Below are 18432 nucleotides of genomic sequence, written 5' to 3' on the forward strand. Positions count from 1 at the left end.
TAGTTAGGATGTCAGAAGGTAATAAGAACTATGGAGAAAATTGAAGCAGGGATGGGTAAGGTCAGGACAGAGGGCTAAAGGGATACAATCTTCTATTTATATTAAAGCCTAAGCAACCGTTGGGACCGAATGACCAGAACGACCAGTCATCCAGTCACTGTGATGTGCACTGACCATCAGGGGGCAGACTCTCAACACAGGAGTTGCCCCCTGGTGGTCAGTGTGCTCCCACAGCAAACTTCCCACGATCGGCTGGTGGCATCGGTGGCTGGTGTCTGTTCCTTCTGTGCCTGACCATCATCTTTGGCCCCGGGCTGGGACAAAGAACTGGAGTTGGGTGGCGGTGGATCCCTTTCCCGGGGGGCCAAAGGCCGGCTCCCTCCTCGGGGCTGGCAGCCAATCTCCCGTGCCCTGTCCCTCCCCCTGGCTGGCAGGCCCCAGCCGGCAGGCCCCGATCAGGCGGGCCCATGGTCCGTCCCCCTGTCCCTCCACCTGGCCTGCAGGCCCCAATCGGCCTGGCCCTGATCAGCCCTGATTGCCGGCCAGGCCTAGGGACCCCACCTGTGCACAAATTCATGCACCAGGCCTCTAGTTTAAAATAGAGTGGTCAGGTAAGGATTAGTTAAGCAGGTGACACTTGAGCAAAGACATAAAAGAAGTAAAAGAGCAAGCTTTGCCAATACCGAGGAAGAGCACAGAGTGGGGGCACAGAGAGTAGTGCCCTATAAGCAAGCGAGCATTCATTCTACCCGTTCAGGATCATGGCATGTCTCTATTCAAATCTTAATAAAATGGAATAATTTCTTCATTTAGGCTTTATATATTTCTTAGTAAGGTTATTTCTAGGTATTTTATATTTTTATGATTATTATGAACAGAACCTTTCCCCCCCCCAACACACACACACATATTTTCTAGCTGGTTATTTCTAGTACATAAAAAGTGGAAACTTTTTATATGCCTCCACTTAAACTGAATCTATTAAGTGTAAGAATTTTTAGTTAACTGTCTTGCATTTTAAAAAATAGAACATTGCCTTAGCTGGTTTGTTTCAGTGGATAGAGCGTCGGCCTGCATACTAACGGGTCACAGGTTCAGTTCTGGCCAAGGGCACATGCCCAGGTTGTGGGCTCCATCCCCCCCAGTGGGGGACATGCAGGAGGCAACCAATCAATGATTCTCTCTCATCATTGATGTTTCTATCTCTCTAGCTCTCTCCCTTCCTCTCTGAAATCAATAAAAATGTATTTTTTTTTTAAAAAAAGCCAATAGTAGTAAAAAAAATAGAACATCATTATATGCTCCTCAATATTGGCAATTTTGTCTACTTTCTACCAGTTTAACTTCTTATCTACATTTTATACTATGACTACAGTTACTAAAACTTATTAAAAAATGTTCAAGAGTTGCTAAAAACCTATATCCACAAAATTCCTGTTAATGGCATGCCCCTAGTGTTTCACTCTAAAATGCGGTGCAATACTGCATGTTAGAGTACTCAGTCAGTCAATCTGAGGTTGATATTCATAAGCAAGTGCAGGAACTTGCTTTATAGACCTAACTTTAAAAGTAGTTTTTTTAAATCAAGAATATGTCTTGAATTTAACCAAATACAATTTTGGCATATATTGATCACCTTGGTCTTTGAACTACCAAAGACATAACTAATTGAGTACTTGTCTTTTTATAAACAGATTTTTAAAAGTCATCTCTGGGGGGGAAAGGGGAGGAAAATGGGAGATATCTGTAGTACTATCAACAATAAAATATATATTTTCAAAAGTCATCTCTTCCTATATGATAAAAGGCTAATATGCAAATTTTCCCCATGGGCAGGAATTTGACTGACTGGGAGACGTGCGCTGACCACCAGGGGGTGGCGCAGAACATGACGGGCATTGGCGATACAGTGCTGGCAGCAGGCGGCAGTGGAGGCACAGCCCACCCCGATGGGTCCGGGACTGCGGCAGGATGGTGGAGCAGGTGAGCAGGTGGTGCCAGGCCAAGGCAGGTGCGAGTGGGGGCCCCAGTTGCCCCACAGATGGGCCCTGATTGCTGGCCAGGCCTAGGGACTCTACCTGTGCACGAATTTAGTGCACTGGGCCTCTAGTAAAATATAAAGCACCCATACAAACAGCAATAAAAGGTAATTATCACATCCTTACTTTTTGTATTTAGAAAAAGCTTTAAGAGCATTTTACATTTAGATGTTTAAATATTCAAATATCTATGTATCAAACATAACATTTTTTTTTACCAAGCTAGAGTTATAAAGTATTTTAATTAAAATAAATATTTATCAAAAGATAAGCAGGCAAGGTCCCTGGCTCCCAGAGGCTAATGGCCATATGGGGGTGGGGTAGAACCCACAGAGTGAGGGTAACAAGTACCAGGAGAGCACAGCAGAGTGAACAGTCACTGCTGGTGGGAATGAAGCTCAAGGAGAGCTCCTTGGGAGTCAGCATGACCTCCTCTCTGCAGGACAGGCCGCCTGGTACCCGGCAGGGAAGGTGGAATGGCCATCAGACAGGATGTATCAATAGGGAAATGAAAGCAGGATAAAGCTGCTCACCTGTATCCCCAAAGACAAAGCATAAGCTATTCTAAGATATTTTAGTGGATTTTAGGTAACAATCAAAATGCAGAAGCAGTGTGTCAGTAGGATATAAAATATGTGTTAGGAATATGGCAGTCTAGAGAACAAATTCTGAGCTTATCAGAAAAGTTCAAGATAAGGATTTCAAAACAATAAGTGTATCAGGATGTTACATCAAAGATTCCTTTGAAAAATGTTCAGACAGCCCGGCCAGCATGGCTCAGTGATTGTGCGTTGGTCAACCTATGTATGAACTAGGAGGTCACGGTTCGATTCCTGGTCAGTGTACATGCCTGGGGCTGCAGGCTCCATCCCCAGTCGGGGTTGTGCAGGAGGCAGCCCACCATCATCGTCACTGATGTTTCTATTGCTCTCTTGCTCTCTGAAGTCAATAAAGATACATTTAAAAAAGAAAAATGTTTAGACAGTGAAAGTTAACATTTGGGGATAATCATTTTGAGGATGATGCCACCAAGCAGCATATTATAAATTAGTAGCTGCCTATTTCCACACGCACACCATGGCCCTGGGTGTATTAAAGGGTCATCAGTAGCTTGTCACCATGCTGCCCTTAGAGAAGCCACTATCAATGAAAGCATGCTGTCCAAGTCTCCATGAGTAACTGCTTGCTGTGCTATCATCTCCAACTAAACCATGGTGCCACATAGAGCTGACATTTATTTTCTGAACTTATGGTAGCTTTTATCTTTCACGCTGCTCATTCATGGAGCAGAGGTTCCGCGATTGCCGATCAGAAGCACCCTGCGTGGAGTGGATGTGGCTGCACGCTGTGCTTGGGAAGGTGTATTGAAGGAAAGAACTGTTTTAAAAGCTTCCTAGATGGTTGGCTTGGACAGCCTTCTTCCTAGGTGCTGGCCCCTCTTGGCTGTGGGGCACACAAACCATCTCTATCGATCTAACTGTTTTGCGGTTTTCATGATTCTCTGTTTACCAGTAAAATATCTCTTAAGTCAGTCTTAGGACATAGAAGGTTTAGTCATGTGCTCAAAGAGAGCACAAAAGTGGATCTTTTAATAGTCTGTGAGCTGTAGCCCCTGGCATTGTAGCTGGGAACTGCTCTGATTCCCTTCTTAAAAGCCGACAGGCGCCCAGCCGCTGTGGCTCAGTGGTTGAACGTTGACCTATGAACCAGGAAGTCATGGTTTGATTCTTGGTCAAAGCACAGGTTGTGAGACTGATCCCCAGTGGGGGCGTGCAGGAGGCAGCCAATCAATGATTCTCTCTCATCATTGATATCTCTCTCTCTCTCTCTCTCTCTCTCTCTCTCTCTCTCTCTCTCTCTCTCTTCCTTCCTCTCTGAAATCAATAACAATAATAGTAATAACTTAAAAAATAGGAGCCAGGCTATTTGATCTCTTGCAAACACTGTTAATCCTCTCAAAGGAGTGTATAAAATTTTCTGGCTAGGAATGCTGCATATATAGTCATGTGATTATAGCAGTATATGAATTCACTGTAGAAAGGACTGTAATTTTGAATGTGCCGGTTCACTTACACACACACACACACACACACACACACATGCTGTTGTCACCTGACAGTGTGTGAATACAATGACGCTTTATTTGGGCGGCAGTCGCTTGTTTGGAAATGAGTGTTAATCTTTATGTGTGTTGACTAGTCCTTAACCAACACATTTTCAAACAACCTGACAAACCCATTTCGCTGGACTCATTAGTAAGGTGGACTCTATAGAAATGGTTAGTTCTTTTAAAAAAGGAGATGATCTGGGAGAGTGGTCCAGAATTTGCTACATGACGAGCATTTCTCAACAGCAGGGCCCGTTTGGTTACAGTCAGTCCATTTCATCAGGAAAAGCTTTGGTTTCTTCAGGGTCTTGTGTCTCTGTTTTTCAGTTCACCGAGTAGGGTAGAAATTTTTATCAGAATGAAGTTATTAGAACTTTGGGGTTTTCTTCGTTGTTCATTGAATCTCTTGTTTTTTTCCCAGACCTGAACCTGAAAATAAGATGTATGCTAAAGAAAATTAAGTATTCACAACTCTCTTCCTCACAATTCTAAACCGACACTGAAAAACATTTCTTCAATGGACAAGTAATGATTGTAACTCTAATTAGAACCTAGAGCTAATACTTTATTATTTTGAATACTTGGAGTCATTTTCTTAATTAAACATAAACAAAACCCAGAATTTACACTCTTTTTGTTTCCCTGAGGGAAGGATAGATTGGTGAGAATGAAGTTCTCGTGAGTTAAAGTTGATATTGAACTGGTTGTATCATTACAAGAAAATAGCTTATCAAAAATATGCACCTTTTACTATGTGTTCTGTCAGAGATCAGAATCCATTCACATGATAAAGACTTATCTTTATCATGGCCAGGCACTGAAACACGTTATCTCATATAACCTTACTATACTGAAGCTTAGTGAAAATTAAGTTTACCCCGAATTAAATTTCCCCAAATTTTTGCAGTAGATGTGGGATTTGAAGCCAGGCAGTCTCGTTCTAGAATCTAAACGTCTCCTACCAAACCACTTAATTTTAAATGTTTGCCAATCTGTGATATCATAGAAAGATTATATATATATATATATATATATATATATATATATATATATATATCTGCCACTGAAATGTCCTTTTCTGTAAACTGCTTGTTCATGACTTCTGCTAAGTTTTCCTACTGAGTTGTCTGTCTTTTCCCCTACGAATCACTAAGAGCGTTTTGTATATTAGGTATACCAGGCCTGGGTTTGTGCTGCATGTTGCAAATATTTTCCTCCTGCTTTGTTGACCTTTGTCTTTGTTTATGGTTTCTTTTTTGCTGTGCCAGTGATTTCTAAAATTACATAATTAGATATATCAATCTTTTCCCTTTATGGCTCTTTGCTTTTCAGATTATGCTCAGAAAGGCCTTCTCAAAAGTTATAGAAATATTTTTCTTCCGGCATGTTTATGATTTTCCATTTTTAGGCCTCAACTTTTACTCTTTCTGGAATTTATATGGATGTGTTTTGAAGTAGGACTCAAGTTTTTATTTATCCAAAATGGCTAGCTGAATGTTCTAATATATTTTACTTAATAATCTAACTTTTCCCCACTGCTTTTGAATTGCTATTTTTTATCATATACAGAATTCTCATATTTTCTTGGGTTTAATTCAAACTCTATTCAGTGATTTCTATTCCTATACCATTAGCACACTGTTTTCACTACCGCTGCTTATTATTACACTTTATTATATGATAGCGCTACTCTCCCTAGCCATTCTTGCATATTTATTCTTTCTGAGATATTTTTATATCATTTTTTAAAGTTCCACTTACCATTTCACTTTCTGCATCTCCTCTAAGGACTCTGGTAGAGTCATTCCAAAACTTTCAGGGAAAAACAGGGTGATGATTCCAATCAGGACGGTCAGGCTGCCCATGAGGATGTAGGGCAGAACTTTGTTGTAAGCACCTGTAAGGCACGGGACATAGTTAGAAAAAGGGATTTTCCAGAAGCTCTCGAGCATCATTTTGTAAAGGTGGCAAACAGTGCTTGACAGCAGTTTTAAACTGGAACATTTTCTGAAGTTAAACAGTATGCAAAATGCACCGTTTGTTTTGCATTATCAGAAGGTCTTTCATGTCAACTGCTATTCTCTAAGCTGCTATATAATCATGTGTGACAGATGTTCCTTTGGTAGAAATATTTGCCTACCAAAGTTCTCCTCTGAAGGTGGAGGTAACTGGAGAAGAGGGAATGGGAGGACATGAAGGGGAAAGAGGTTGACCAGCATGCTGCAGGTACAGGTACTGGATATCATGATCGGTGTGACCTTTGCTTTGACCCAAACCAGTAGGCTGCAGTGGAAAGCCAGGTGTATGGATGGAGTCATGAGACTTGAAAAAAAAAAATCTAAGTGATATGTTCAATCCAATTAAAAAAAAAAAAGTTAGGCACCGTGAAAGCAGTGCTTTGGTTTCTTTTCTGTTTTCTTTTTTGGCAGCATTTATAAGTCGTGGTTTTATAAGTAACTGGAAGAACCACTTCATCTTTCCTTTATACAATGTCATGCAGGAGAATAACAGATCCTTATTTTGCTTCCCATTTGCACAGAGAGATTATAGAGGAACAACACACCCAAGAATTTTATTTGAAAAAAAACAACAACCCAAAACATTAATCTTGAAACTGTTCTGAGGCCTATGTGTCTCTCATCAGTACAGTCCTTAATGAGGATGAGGCTTGGAGAACCAGATCTTGCATCCATTGAACATCCCACTAAAGTGCCTCTGAGGTGTTATTTCAGCTTGAGAAATTTGGTTACATAAAAACTAAAATTTTCTGCATTGCAAAAAGTATTATAAAGTAAAAATGTAAATGATAAACTAGGAAAAATATTTACAACATATATACAAAGGGCTATTTTTTTTTCAATTACAAAGACCTCTCACAAATCAAAGATAAAATGTTGAAAATAAAACATTAGAAAGATGGGCAAAAGACATGAACAGTCAGGTCACTAAAAAATAAATAGAAGGTCAATAAATATATAAAAAATGCTCAAACTCACTATAATTAAAGAAATGAAAGCAACAATGATATCCACTTTTCACCTAACAGATTATCAATGATTAAACAATTGGATAATTCCATTGCTGGAGAGGATGCAGAGAAATAGGCATGTATTGATAGTTGGATTGTAAATGGGTACAATATTTAGATGTCAATTTGGCAATATCTGTAAAATTTTTAAATTGCTCCAGCAATCCACGAATCCAAATATACATAATCAAACCAATAGAGGGTGTAGGACATAGGGAAATGTTCATTGCAGTAATAACAAAAACCTGGACATGGCTTAAATGTCCATCTGTTAAACCTAGTTAAACAAATTGTGTATATGTGTACATTGGAAGACTAGGTACTAACGAAAAAGAAGGTAAAAGAACTATGTATACCAATAAAGATAGTCTGATACAATGTTAAGTTAAAAAAATTGTAAAGCTATATACATATACAGAATATCTGAAGGGCTACTCACCAAACTGTTAATATTAATTACTTATAGGGGTGTGATTTAGGGGACTGAGAAAAAAGAGATAAACTTGTACTTTTTTCAGTACTCTCTATGCAATGAAAATATATTACTTTTACATTTAAAAAAAAGAACAGATCAATAAGCTATGTCTCACCAAGGTACACGAAGTAGGGAGCGATGATGCTGCCCACTCTGGAGGCCATGGAGGTGATCCCCACAGCCATGTTTCTGACCATGGTGGGGTAGAGCTCTGCAGTGAAGACGTACAGCATAGAGAAGGCAGAGGTGACCCCGAATTTCCCTAACATCACCAGGCCAATGGACACGAAGTTGTAATCTGGAAAAGAGACCTAGTGTAAACAGAGGTGCTTTAGAAGTGATATGTTCTCAACTCAGTTGCTTTTATGGTTTTCTTTGCTTGAAGGAGCATGTTTTTCACATTGCAGAGATATTCCCCAAATAACACTTTCTATTCAAATAATTGACATGGACAAAGATGGAGAGTGAGGGATTGCCTTGTGCTTGGCTCTACTATTAGTATAGATCAGTGGTCGGCAAACTGCGGCTCGTGAGCCACATGCAGCTCTTTGGCCCCTTGAGTGTGGCTCTTCCACAAAATACCAAATTCTGTGCATGGGCCAGGAAGTTTCAATCGCACTGTACGCGCGCGCCCGCACGTGGTATTATGTGGAAGAGCCACACTCAAGGGGCCAAAGGGCTGCATGTGGCTCGCGAGCTGCAGTTTGCCGACCACTGGATCATTTACACATTCAGTGACCTTTGTCCACCTTTACTTGTTACAGCACTTTCATGGTAAGTCATTAGCATGTTAATATAGTTAAGTTTAATCTTCAATGAGAAGAACCAATGCTTTCTATCCTGTTTAGTATTATTAAGAAATACATATTCCTTTTTAAAAATATATTTTTTTATTGATTTCAGAGAGGAAGGGAGTGGGAGAGAGAGATAGAAACATCAATGATGAGAGAGAATCATTGATTGGCTGCCTCCTGCACGCCCCCTACTGGGGGATTGAGCCTGCAACCTGGGCATGTACCCTGACCAGGAATCGAACAGTGACCTCCTGATTTATAGTTCGACGCTCAACCACTGAGCCATGCCATCTGGGCAAGAAATACATATTTCTATGTATAATACTAGGTATCAATAATCTATTGCCTTAACAATTTAATAGTATGAGAATGTTAGACATAAGGGGAAAGGAAGCATATGTCCCTTTGTGTGCTCTTTATTTTTAATTTAACATTTTTATTGTAAGTATTACATATGTCTCCTTTTCCTCCATTGACCTCTCCTCGGCCACTCCCATCCCCCAGCACATGCGCTCACCCTCCCACTGTCTGTGTCCACTGGTTATGCTTATGTGCATGCATACAAGTCCTTTGGTTGATCTTTCACCCTCCCCGCTTCCACCCTCCCCTGCCTACCCTCTGAGGTTTGACGGTCTGTTCGATGCTTCTATATCTCTGGATCTGTTTTTGTCTATCAGTTTATGTTGTTCTGTGTGCTCTCTATCTAAAATGTTACAGACCCTAAAAATCGCTGAATTTATACTGGAACTAGCATGAACTACTAACTGTTACACTTGAGTACACACCTCAGGTAAAGATTAGAAAGTACCAAAAAATTGGGAATCAGGATTGTGTCTTCAAGAAAGAGGTTTGAGGGTTTAGGTGAAGGTTTCTATGACAGGGATGACCGGGAGTGTTGTTTTTCCTTTTCGGTAATGATTTCCAGCTCTCCAAGCTGACTCATCTGTTTGAGGGGTGTTGTTTTGAACATGGGAAATGACATGATTAACTATCATTTGTCTAATTGACTTATGAATGGTATATGATGGGAAGGATACATAAACAGGGAGCAGTGACCAATAATTAGCCCAAATCAAGGTGTAGGTCTTTTCTGTTAAGCTGTTACTATTGGTTAACTTCTTACCTGCAGGTACCAGTTGAATTAAGAGAAGCACGCCTCCTCCGAAGAACAGCACCCCAGCTATGATATACCGCCTGGGCAGGGTTCGAAGGAGCAGCCATGCTGTAATGTAAGCTGGAACTTCAATCAGGGCAGAGAGGAAACAGTTCAGGTAGGCATCTCCATGTAAATTAGGAGAGTTGAGAGACAGAGCGAAGTAACCGACTGAGGTTAGCATCCTAAAAGACAACAGACACAACAAAAGTGATAAAAGGATGGTATGAATCACTCTAAACTTTCATAATGGTCAAGAAATTGTCTAGATTCTGTTTTCCTATATGTAGCCACTAACTACATATGGCTATTTAAAAGTAAATACATTAAAATTAAATAAAATCAGCCCTGACCGGTTTGGTTCAGTGGATAGAGCATCAGACCACAGACTGAAGGGTCTCAGGTTCGATTCCGGTCAAGGGCACATACCTCGGTTGCAGGCTAGATTCCCAGCCCCGGTCAGGGTGCATGCAGAAGGTAATCTATTGATGTGTCTCTCTCACATCAATGCTTCTCTCTCTCTGTCTCTCCACTCTCTCTAAAAATCAATGGAGGAATATCTTCGGGTAAGGATTAACAACAACAATAAAAAAAATTTTAAAGAAAAAAATCAAAGAATCAGTTCCTCCATCGCACTAGCCACACTTCAATTGCTTAATAGCCACATGTGGCTAGTGGCTACTATAGTGGACAACACAGATAAAACCATTTTCATCACTGCAAAAAGTTCTATTGGACAGCACAAGTCTAGATATACCAGTACACAAAAACACCTATCCTGGTCTAGTTAATTTTATATTTCAATATTTCCTGAACAGTTTGTACATCTTCATTCCCTTAGAGCTATTATTTAAAGAAAGAATGTATGTCAGTCATGTCAGTGAACATAAAATCCAGACTTCATTCTTACCAAAAAACAAGAAGGAAAAGGAGAAACATAGGTAATACTGTGGGATCTACTTGTAGTAAATTCCAAAAGGTTTAGTAAAACTCACTTTAGGGGAAAGAATGGAGACCCATAATTACTTTATAGTAATATAAAGTGCACACCATATATCCTGTCATTACAGTTAACATCCACGGAAAACCTTCTCTGTGGAAAAATCACTGCCCTATGCAGAAGTTTGCTTATTATTCACATGAATGAAAGCAAAGGATATCTGAAGAATCTTTTCAGGACACTGTTGAAGATTTTTATACCTACTTTATTAGGTTGGGTAGCACAAGGGCTATTCCAAAATACAACAAAAATTAAAACTTGATTGCTCTAGGAATCCTACTGATTTTCACATTTGGTAATAAGAGCAGCTTAGATAAAAACCAGTGCCTATGCTGACAGGTGTGAACTAAGGAGGCCTTCAGTGAGGGAGGAAAGCCAGGTGCCTGGACACATTTGCTTAATTCAGTCTTAAGCTCTGTCTTCGGTTTCCTCGTACTGCAAAACGGGATGGCCCTAAAAATAGACTAGCTGCAGTCTGAACCTACTAGTTATGACAATTATCTTTCTTTCTGTTGCCATCATGGGATAGGCATGTTTTTTTTTATCTTCTTCATTTCTTGGAAGACCTATTATTAAAACTAGTCTACAAAGTCAATTCATTATTTCAATGCCTTAAAATCTCTCGGTAGCCTGCCGGTGTGGCTCAGTGGTTGAACGTCGACCTATGAACCAGGAGATCACAGTTTGATTCCCTGTTAGGGCACATGCCCAGGGTTGTGGGCTTGATCCCCAGTGTGGGGCGTGCAGGAAGCAACCAATCAATGATTCTCTCTCATTATTAATGTTTCTGTCTCTCTTCTTTGAAGTCAATAAAAATATATATATATATATATATATAAAAGAATTTTTAAAAAATCACTTGGTAGTTTGCAATTGGCAGGTATAAAAAGCTTGTCAAGCCAAAACCGGTTTGGCTCAGTGGATAGAGCGTCGGCCTGCGGACTGAAAGGTCCCGGGTTCGATTCCGGTCAAGGGCATGTACCTGGGTTGCGGGCACATCCCCTGTAGGAGATGTGCAGGAGGCAGCTGATTGATGTTTCTCTCTCATCAATGTTTCTGGCTCTCTATCTCTCTCCCTTCCTCTCTGTAAAAAATCAATAAAATATATTAAAAAAAAAAAGCTTGTCAAAACCTTAATCTGAGCCCTTGCCAGGTGGCTCAGTTGGTTGGCACATGGTCCTGTACACCAAAAGGTTTTGAGTTCAATACCCAGTCAGGGCGTGTACTTAGGTTGCAGATTCGATCTCCAGTCGGGGCCCATAAGTGTCTCTCCACACCACTCCATCCCCCCTCTCTAAAATCAATAAACATATATTCCAGTGAGGATTATTTAAAAACAAAAACAAACTCCAATCTAGGCAGTAGGGGGTTCAGGTTATTCTAATCTCCCTGTTCAATTGCCAGTATAGCTTCAGGAAGTAGGAGCTGAATTAGAATCTTGGCTTCAGGCACCAAGGACATCATTAGCCTTAATCCCAATGGAGGGACCCTTTCTCTGTGGGCCACAGTGCAGCAGACTTTATTGTTCCCTGTGACTTATTTTTTTAGTATCCAGTTCCATGAATTGAATTGAGGCATCTCCAAATAACTTAAATTTTACTAGTGGCCCAGTGCACGAATTTGTGCACATTGAAAGGAAATTAATTAGAAGAAATATTTTAATATCGCCATTCGCTCTTTCTCTATAATGGAAGTGTCAATGAAATTCATGATCAACAACAGATCAAAACACACACGTGCGATTGGTCCAGTGAAAGCTTTATATGTATCGCTGCACAGGCGAGTCAACTTAGCCTCTTATATATATAGAATAAACTTGCTTAATTAGACCTCCTTTTTGATTTAAACTTTTCCAGCCCAGTGAAGCACCCCAACTTCTCTTTCAGGTGTCAGCAACACAGCAGTAAATATCAACACGAAGCAGATTATTATTATAGATCTTGCAGGGAGAACAAAAAGATAAAATATTTAACTGCAGCAGTGTTTGACAATATTCTGTGCAGTGAGAAAACCTGAAGTCATTTTCAAGCTCCACCATTTTTTACTTCTTTTCAGTTTAGTCAAGTTTCTAAGCTTTCTAAATCTGTTTTCTGGCTAATGAAAAGAAAATAGGATTCCACCGAGTCTCCTATCTACCTACTCCAGGACTTCTGTGAGGATCAAATGAGATAAGGCACAGGAAAATGCTTCACAGACATTTTGTTAAAGTGTAAAATGTTTGCACCTGGCTATAAAGCAAGTCATGTTCCTGGGCTGAAGAAACTGCAAGGAGGCTAGTTGCTAGGGAGAAGAAGCTGGGCATTGCTACGTGTCGTCATTACCCAGTGCCCACAGCCACTGTTTCCAGGCTGGGCTGTGGGCTGCATTTTGCGCCATGGGGTCTGCTGCGATTTGGTGGGCTGTCGCTCTAGGGTGGTGGCGGGGCCTGTGTCCCACTTGGGAGAAGCCAAGTATTGCTTTGTGGGCTCCAGGTCTGTGGTGCTGTTTCTCTATAAATGGCCAGTGTGCATCACAGCAGCTCCTGCATTGAGCATCTGCCCCCTGGTGGTCAGTGCATGTCTTTGTGACCGGTAGGACAGTCAGACACTTAGCATATTAGCCTTTTATATATATAGATAATTTTTATTTTGTCTCATGAAGACCCAGGCCTTGTCCTGATGTTCCCCTGAATTAAAGAAAATTAGTCGTATACTTATGTGCTGTATATCACACTTCCAGATTACTTATTACTTACCATAGCAGTATAGACATAATGGTTATTGTGGCAATATTTCTTGTCCTGAACAGGTCCAGAATAAAAACTTTCTCCTGCTTCAGGGGTCTTAGCTCCTGTAGCTAAAATAATGCAAATAACCATGAGATTAAGAGCTAGTGAGGAAGTATCTTTGGCCATGACAGCATGGGAAAAACTTATGCACTTTACCTTGAATATGCTTAGAAATCAGGAATTCTCGGGGAATAAGAGCATGTACATATATGACACTTTATTCTAACACAAATATTTGTGGCTAATTTAAGACAGAATCCTTTAACATATATAACATTGGCTCCACTGTCTCTCATAAATATGCCTAACTGCTAGCATAGCCATTCCTTGCCTCATGCCAATCACTATGGGCACCTCAATCACACTGAGTTGTGATCCTTGCATTGGTAGGGCTATATGCCTTGAAGTCCCTGTCTGCTTTTTATACTTTTCTTGTTGAGGTCTCTGAGTCAGAACAGACTTGAACAGATTTGAGTTAACTGTGGGACCTTGGAAAAGTTACTATTTATCCTCTCTCAGCCCCCATTTACTTCTCTGTAAAATAGGATGCCCCCCAAAAACTGTATACACACTTTGAACAATTAATTCCAATGGGTTAAATCTGAAAAGAAAGAAATATCAATTGAGCTATCAGCTGTTAAGTGTGTATGCATTTTGGAGGGAAAATATATATATATATATATTCCACAATATATATATAGAGTTGAGAAGATTAAATATAGCTTAACATATACCTGAACTATGTAAATGCCCAATACATTTTAACTGTTAACATTATTACTGAGCCATTGAGAAGATGCTAGCTGTCAGTGGTGAGTGGTAATTCCTTACTGCTATCAATGGGCTCCCCTCCTTTACTTAAAAAACAACAACTTTATTGTTGAAAGATTACATATGTCCCCCCCTTCCCCCCATTGACCCCTTCTAGCCTGCCCCTGCCCCTTACCCCAGGCCTTCACCACACTATTGTCTGTGTCCATGGGCGATGCATATACGTCCTTTGGTTAATCTCTTCCCACCCACCCACCCCCACCTTCCCTCTGAGCCCTCCTTTACTTTTAATTTGCTGATGTTAATTTGCCATGAGTTAGGAATCTAGATAACCAAGCTTATTAGCATTCAAACTAAAACGTTACAAGGCTCTGGGGTGGAGAATCTCTGTGGGATAAAGTGCAAGGACTTTATGGTGTGTGTACAGCGAGGCTGAGGAAGGAGGTTCAATAATAAAAGAAGTGAGGGTGCCAGCCGCCTTTGTAGCTGGTGTTCCCCAGATATTAGCATCCTTCTCTCAGGAATAATCAGACGCCTCCTCACGCAGCTCACAGGCATATTACCTTGTTTCTTCTACACTACTTGGAGCACGCTGCTCTGTTACGACCACAAAGCAAAGCCCCTGCATCGCTGAAGGGAAGCTGGAGGCTCTGGGAGTAGTGCTATGCACAGGTGGGGCCTGTGAGTCAGGCCTATGCTGACATTTGGTGCTTCCACAGGGCCCTTGTGAAAATGCAGATTGCTGGATCCCACCTGAACCTGCTTAATTACACACTCTTTCTTGGGGGGGGGTGGGGGCAGATGCCTGGGAATCTGAATTTTAAGGTCCCTTGAGTGATTGTGATAGGCAGCCACATTCGGAAACTTCAGGATAAGAACATTCTTATATCCAGTGTTCATGCTTGGCCTGTGTGAAGCCACCAAAATGCCTTTGGACCAGGCACCAAGCAAGGTGGAGATGCTTCAGAAAGGAAATCCGAGAAGCTGGAGATTGCTTTCCAAATGATACTACTTTTCATTCTTTCCTGTCCAAGTTAACACCACTGCTCCTCGTGTCAGGTAAAAAAGCCCAGGTAAGTGCATGCACTTTTGCACTGGAGAGACCGAGTGAGACTTCTAGCTGTGGATCCTGGGAAAATTACTTAACTTCTCTGTACCTCGGTTTCCTCTCCTGAGAAACAGGCACGAGCATCTGGCAGATTTCCATCACCATCCCGAGCAGGCTGCATTTGCTGGCGCAGGGCTCTGCAGATCCTCCTAAAGAAGATTCTACCTGGGAGGTGAGCAGGGGAGGTGACTGGGCCTTGGGAAAGCACAAGCTCCCTTTCTCTCCATGGGCCCAACCAGTTCAGGTCCAATGTGCCTCACGGCAGGAAGAAAGGCAAGCGGTTAGGAGCCAGTGGTCCTGGATTGTGAGAGGGATGTCCGACTGCCGGTTTAGGCCCAATCCCACCGTGGGATCGGGGGTAAACCGGCAGTCGGACATCCCCCGAGGGGTCCCAGATTGTGAGAGGGTGCAGGCTGGGCTGAAGGACCCCCTCCGCTCAATGCATGAATTTTGTGCACCGGGCCTCTAGTATATATATAATATATATTCACCAGTATGTAGCTGCATCAATGGTATGGAGCAATACCAATAAAAAGTTGGAGATGAACTTGCAAAAAGGAAGGGAACTAATGTCTAGTTAACACTTGTTTATGCTAAGCAGTTTACATATATTATTGCATTTAATTCACACACAGCTCTTTATAGTGGGTTTTATCTCAGAATTTAATCATCGTTGTGTCTCTAAGGCCTTGGACAGAGCCTGGTACCTGGTGGGCACTCAAAATACATTGAATTAAATTAAATTCCATTAAGATCAAGAATGCGTGACTGACCTCAAGAGAAAACATCTGCAAATGCTTACCTCCACAGGATCAAAAATCACCGCCGGGACCGCTACATTGTTCATTTTTGCAGCTTTTTGGATGATCTCCTCAGCCTCTCTAAATCTTCTCTGGGATATCAGCCACCGCGGAGATTCAGGAATAAACCTAGAATTCATTTTTAATGGTTTACACTTTTTCACAAAGGCAGGGTTTGACACTATTAACCATAAGTTGTTCCCCAAATAATTTTTATTTTGTAAAATTCTAGTTTGTTTGTTTTTTTAAAGCTGAGGCCTCATAATACTTCCATTGGTTATAGGAATAAATAAAAGCGCTTTCACATTTCAAGGTTCTGAGCAAATCACAAGACTGGTCATCAGTGATATTTGAAGCCAGGAGCAGTGCAAGGTATAACGTTAACTATGCAGGGGTTTAAGCCAGGGTAGCTGGAGACAGCCATCAAAAACGTAATAGCCAAGTGTGGCTCTTCAAGGGAAACACAGCCCAGTGTCGCTCAGTGTGTCCGTGCCAAGGAGACTTCCGGGAGCCCCAGCTGGTGCTGCGATCAAGTCTAGGTGTTAAGGCGGCCACCTGTGCTCCTCAGGCACTTCCTGTCCTCAGTGGAGAAGGTGGGCGCCCTGACGCCTCCTGTGGGCTGTCCTCCTCACCTTCAACAGAGCCCCGGGTCAGCGAGCCCCCAAATCAGATTTGGGGAGACAGCCAATGTTGTCTTTTTTTTAATGTCTAGAAAGTTAATTTTAAAAATTATACAATCTTCCTACATTTTATTTAAATATATTTTATTGATTTTTTACAGAGAGAGGAAGGGAGATAGAGAGTTAGAAACATTGATGAGAGAGAAACATCGATCAGCTGCCTCCTGCACACCTCCTACTGGGGATGTGCCCGCAACCCAGGTACATGTCCTTGACCGGAATTGAACCCGGGACCCTTCAGTCCGCAGGCCAACGCTCTATCCACTGAGCCAAACCGGTTTCGGCTTCCTACATTTTAATTGATGGTCAAACACAGTTGACTTCTTTCCTAATTTTTCTATTTTTTCCTTTTCTATTTATTTTTATCATGCACATATTTATTTATATTTTAACATTCCTTCCCAGTTTTTGTTTCTTAGGATCTCTTAGCCATTCTTCTGCCGGCTCTTGTTTTCCTTGCCTATTCATCAGTACTTAGTTATAGTAGAAAGTAAATTACGTGTAGCAGATACAGAGGCCTCCTATACTTAAATGGGCCCCTCCAAAGCCTCAAGAGGAATGACCTCAGAGCAAAAGACAGCTGATCAAACAGCCAACCCCAGCTCCCTGTCCCAGCCTCCCAGCACAATGGCTGAAAACTGAACCCAGTTTGCATTTTTCAGAAGATGCCCTTACGTGGTCCCCGTTGCAACCATGATGATGTCAGGTCACTGACCTTCAGTAATTAGAGCTGGGCTGTCCAGTACAGTAGCCACTAACCACATGCAGTTCTTGAGCTAGTGTGACTGAGGAAATGAATTTTAATTTCATTTACTTTTAATCAATTTTAATTTAAAAAGCAGCATGTGGCGAGTGACTACTGTCTTAGTGCAGAATGAGGGGTCTTACTACACAGCCACAGTGTACATCAGGGCACTTTGGCTTCTGAGCAGTATCTTTCCCCAACCAGGTTGTTCTAAAAATATCCCATCTTTCTTACTACAGGCCCTGAGGGCCATCATTGGCCTCAGGTTCCTAATGTGTAGGCAGCTGGATATTGCAAAGCTTTCCCCTCATTGCATCTATGGGCTCCCTCCCCACCCTCTATCACATACTTCATTTAAACTTGTGGGCAAGCCTTTTAAAGGGAACTTGGGGCATAAAAAATCCCCAAGCCACCTGCAATGATTCTATTCCCCTCCCATTTCCAGCCACGTACTCAGGCTGACTGCAGTCCCTACTACTGAGCTGCCATGGGTGTTGGTGTACGAAGAATCAAGTCTAGCTGATCACTTATAAAGTCAGTGGAGCACCACGCGAGGTTGTACACAATAGTCTCTCTGTAGTTTTAATTCACAATGAACAGGGGAGGGGGGTGCTGGAGAGTCTGTGTCGCTCACTGACGGGTGGCAGAGCCCAGCAGCCCGAAGCATCCCCACACCATCCCAGCCCATCACTCCAGCATCATAAGGACAAGATGTTCAGAACAAAGTGACTTTGTTTTTGTAGGAAAATGGCAAGGCTATTGTTTTAACCTTGCAGGACCAGCAGGCAGCTTGTTAGTGCTGGCCCTGGACGGCGTCTGTGTGGGGCAGTGCTGGCCCTGAACAGTGTGCCCATAGCCAGGAGCACTCCCGGACCAGCCAGTGGGCAGCAGAAGATAGGAGAGACTCTCCTTAGGGCAAGAGTGAGGTCGCTCCTCATGGGATGGGCCTTCTCAGCTGGAAACTC

General features: G+C 41.8%; 1 protein-coding gene across 7 annotated transcripts in view; it reads right to left on the minus strand.

The window, feature by feature from the left end:
• The window catches only part of LOC118658807 (solute carrier family 22 member 4), a 50738-nt gene that overhangs the window by 1279 nt on the left and 31027 nt on the right, over window positions 1-18432 (minus strand). For 2 of the 7 annotated variants that reach the window (XR_004968374.1, XR_004968375.1), the window contains exons 5-9: window positions 16045-16171; window positions 13331-13431; window positions 9567-9781; window positions 7765-7960; window positions 5908-6043 (exon numbers count right to left, since the gene is read on the minus strand). Coding sequence is in view for 3 of the 7 variants with exons in the window: in XM_036314518.1 (XP_036170411.1) it covers window positions 4500-4593; window positions 5908-6043; window positions 7765-7947; window positions 9567-9781; window positions 13331-13431; window positions 16045-16171 (856 nt within the window). In the remaining 4 variants the exon portion in view is untranslated. Of the gene's footprint in view, window positions 1-4155; window positions 4594-5907; window positions 6044-7764; window positions 7961-9566; window positions 9782-13330; window positions 13432-16044; window positions 16172-18432 lie in introns of those variants that run through there. The other 5 variants (XR_004968373.1, XR_004968372.1, XM_036314518.1 and 2 more) reach the window with 5 other exon arrangements.

The sequence above is a fragment of the Myotis myotis genome, unplaced genomic scaffold (genome assembly GCF_014108235.1).
Source record: "Myotis myotis isolate mMyoMyo1 unplaced genomic scaffold, mMyoMyo1.p scaffold_m19_p_6, whole genome shotgun sequence".
NCBI classification, from domain to species: Eukaryota; Metazoa; Chordata; class Mammalia; order Chiroptera; family Vespertilionidae; genus Myotis; species Myotis myotis.